The 3,786-nt window shown below is 43.1% G+C and overlaps 1 protein-coding gene across 1 annotated transcript; it reads left to right on the plus strand.

Annotated features, from left to right (window-relative positions):
* Nucleotides 1-267: 267 nt before the first annotated feature.
* Nucleotides 268-2,916, plus strand: LOC148568695 (uncharacterized). Its single transcript, XM_088484749.1, has 4 exons — nt 268-1,311; nt 1,603-1,671; nt 1,728-1,952; nt 2,893-2,916. The coding sequence occupies exons 1-4, from the start codon at nt 268-270 to the stop codon at nt 2,914-2,916; spliced, it is 1,362 nt and encodes a 453-aa protein (XP_088340875.1).
* The last annotated feature ends 870 nt before the right edge of the window (nt 2,917-3,786 follow it).

Consider the following 3,786-nt stretch of genomic DNA (forward strand, 5'->3'; position numbering starts at 1 on the left):
GCTGAGTGTCGTTTGCTACAGCTTCAGAACGCCGACATTCCATGGGAGGTATTCCAAACGGCTTTCTACAAGAAATACTTCCCTGAGTCTGCAAGGAAAGCGAAGGAGATGGAGCTAATGCAGCTAAAGTAAGGTTCCAAGTCTGTGGCTGAGTACACCAACAAGTTTGAAGAGCTTTGTAGGTTTTCTCGGGTGTGTCAGGGTGACCCGGAGACTTTCAAGAGCTGGAGGTGCATTAAGTACCAAAGGGGTTTAAAGGACAACATTATGACTGCTGTGACTCCTATGGAGATTCGTGTCTTCTCCGACTTGGTGAATAAGGCTAGAGTAGTGGAGGAGTATGCCAAGACCATGGCGGCATCTAAGGACACTCATGGAGGGAGCTCTAGTCGTGGGCGTGGCAAGTACCTTCATCCGAGAGGACAAATCTTCAAGAGAGGAGGATATGCGCCTCAAGGTCAAGGAGGCTTCAGAAAGAACACATATGACCAGATTCATCGTGGCAAAGGGAGAGGAAATCAGAGTAAGAGTTCTCTGAATTTAGCTTGTAATCGTTGTGGACGTTTTCATCCATATGACTCTTGCAAGATTGGTATAGGTGGGTGCGTCAACTGTGGCTTTCCTGGTCATTTTGCGAGGGATTGTACTCGTGGGAGGAATCAGAATGCAGGCCAGAGTCAGCATCAAGGTCGGGTCTTTACTGTGAATGCCAAGGATGCTTCTAAGGTGGATCCATTGATGAGAGGTATATGTCTAATTGGTGATAAATCCTTAGTTTCATTATATGATACTGGAGCTTCGCATTCATTTATTTCGTTTGCTAAAGTTGAGGAATTAGGCTTGGAAGTGTCAGAGTTACCTTTTCATCTGCATGTACATACTCTGCATCAAACAGTTATGACTAGGTCAGGTTGTAGACAAGTAGGTTTCAAGCTTGAGGGTAGAGAGTTTGTGAATGATTTGATCTGTTTACCAATGGTGGGGCTTGAAATGATTTTGGGGTTTGATTGGTTATCGAGGAACCGGGTTTTATTGGATTATTTTGAATGGACAATTCGGTTTATGCTGGAAGGAGAAAATAGAGTAGTGGTTGCTACGGGGTATTACCTGAACTCTGTAATGGTGCATTGTAGTGGAAAGGAGTGTCAGGGTTATATTCTGTTGGCTGCTAATACGTTGGGTGATGCCCAGAACTTAGATCAGATACCGGTGGTTAAAGATTTTTCAGAAGTGTTCCCGGAAGATATGCCTGAGTTCCCACCTCAAAGGGAAATCGAATTTGCAATCAAATTGGTGCCGGGAGCCAGACCAGTATCGATTGCACCATATAGAATGGCTCTGATAGAGCTAGCAGAGTTAAAGACTCAGTTGGAAGAGCTTCTGAACAAGAGGTTCATTCGACTGAGTGTATCACCGTGGGGAGCGCCAGTTTTATTGGTGAAAAAGAAAGATGGAGGAATGCGTTTGTGTGTGGATTACCGACAGTTAAATAAAGTAACAGTGAAGAACAAGTACCCGCTGCCAAGAATAGATGACTTGATGGATCAATTGCAAGGAGCTGGAGTGTTTTCCAAGATTGATTTGAGATTTGGTTACCATCAGATAAGGGTGAAGGAGGATGATATTCTTAAGACTGTGTTTAGAACATGCTATGGACACTACGAGTTTGCGGTAATGTCTTTTGGGTTAACGAATGCACCTGCTATTTTCATGGATTACATGAATAGAGTCTTTCATCCCTTTTGGACAAATTCATGGTAGTTTTCATATATGACATCTTGGTTTACTCTAAGACAGCAAAAGAACATGAGGAATACTTGAGGATTGTGTTGCAAATCTTGAAGGAGCGGAAGTTGTACGCTAAGTTGTCAAAGTGTGAGTTTTGGAAGGAGAAAGTAAAGTTCTTAGGCCACGTGGTGAGTAAAGGAGGAATAGCTGTAGATCCTTCTAAGGTAGCTCAGAAGAAAGAAGTCCTAGAGGTTGACACTCTAAATGCCATAATATCTCAGCATTTGACTGGAATGCAAGCTGCAGCTGGCAGCACTCAAGACACCTCCTATGATGGAGATGCTTATGATCCAGATCAACCCATGATGGAAGATGTGAATTACATGGGAGAACCATATGAAAACACTTACAACTCCTCATGGGAAAATTATCCTAAGCTTTAATGGAAGGATCAACAGAAGCCTCAGCAAGGCTTGAACAATAATCAAGGTGGAAGAAACTAGAATAGGTTCAACAACAGACCACCATTCCCATCTTCTCAGCAATAGATGGAGACTTCTAAGCAGAGTCTTTCTGAGTTAGCAACCATAGTCTCTGAACTCTCTAAGACCACTCACAGTTTCATAACAGAAACTAAGTCCTCTATCAGAAATCTGGAGGTATAAGTTGGTCAGCTGAGCAAGAGAATCCCTGAGACCCCTCCTAACACTCTTCCAAGTAACACTGAAGTAAACCCAAGAGAAGAGTGCAAGGCCATCACTATAAAAGCTGAGGCCGAATTTGAAGGGGATACTCTAGCGTTGAACGCCAGTAAGGAAGTCCTTACTGGGCGTTCAACGCCCATAGAAGCACCATCACTAGCGTTGAACGCCAGTAAGGAGGTCCTTACTGGGCGTTCAATGCCTGAAGAGGCACAACAACTGGCGTTGAACACCAGTAATAGGGCAGCTGGGTGTTCAACACCCACTAAAGACTTCCCTATTGAAGAACTGAAGGCAACTAAGGCTCATGAGGAGACTATAGAAGTTCCCTTGAATGCCTTGTTGCAGTTCATGGATTATGAGGATCACTCTTCCTCTGATGAGGAAGAGGAAACTAGGGAGGGGCAAGTTGCTCGGTACCTAAGACTTCTGATGAAGCTGAATGCCAAGTTATTTGGAACAGAGACATTGGAGGAAGAACCTCTAGTGCTAACCAAGGAACTCAATGCCTTAGTTCAACAGAAGTTACCTCAGAAGAAGCCAGATCCCGGATGCTTCCTGATTCCTCGCACCATAGGCACCATTACCTTTGAGAAGGCTATGTGTGACCTAAGGTCAAGCATAAATCTCATGCCACTCTCTGTAATAGAGAGGCTGGGAATCTTTGAGGTACAAGCTACAAGAATCTCACTAGAGATGGCAGACAAGTCAATGAAAAAGGCTTATGGTCTGGTAGTGTAACACCCCAATTAACCCAAGCCTTACCTCTAGCCGTAAAGCAAGGGTTAACCAAAGGTTACGACAATTCTAAGGCTTATACATATTTATATAGAAAAAAATAATATAATCTAGAAGCCCGATGAAGGAATAAAGCTCAAAGTTAGGGTATGAAAAGTGCAAAACGCATAAACGGAGCAAATAACTTAAAGCACAAGAAATAGATACAATTTATTTCAAAATATCATAGTATAATATCATAAGGATCTAGCCACGACTCACGGAGTTTAAGCCGGCTAGCCATAAACAAACCATACATGAAACTAGACAGTAAAAACAGCTTATACAAATTGTGTTCTCTCAATACATGCCTCTAGACTAAACAAAATACAAAAGTGAGAGATGTATAGCAAAATAAATCAAGGGACTCAAAAGGTATCTGGATCCTCCGCTTCTGTCACCATCCAGGCAACTCACTGTGGTGGGTTGCGACCTGCATCTGAAAAATAACAACAACGTATGGAATGAGAACCGGAGGTTCTCAGTATGGTAACAGTGCCCAAAGATGTAAGTTGTAAGGCTTCGGGACGCCGTAGGCAATCCTAGAACTTCACGTCACATACGGATATTCAAGCTTAGA

The sequence above is a fragment of the Arachis ipaensis genome, chromosome B4 (assembly GCF_059453495.1).
Source record: "Arachis ipaensis isolate K30076 ecotype BB chromosome B4, ASM5945349v1, whole genome shotgun sequence".
Taxonomy (NCBI): domain Eukaryota; kingdom Viridiplantae; phylum Streptophyta; class Magnoliopsida; order Fabales; family Fabaceae; genus Arachis; species Arachis ipaensis.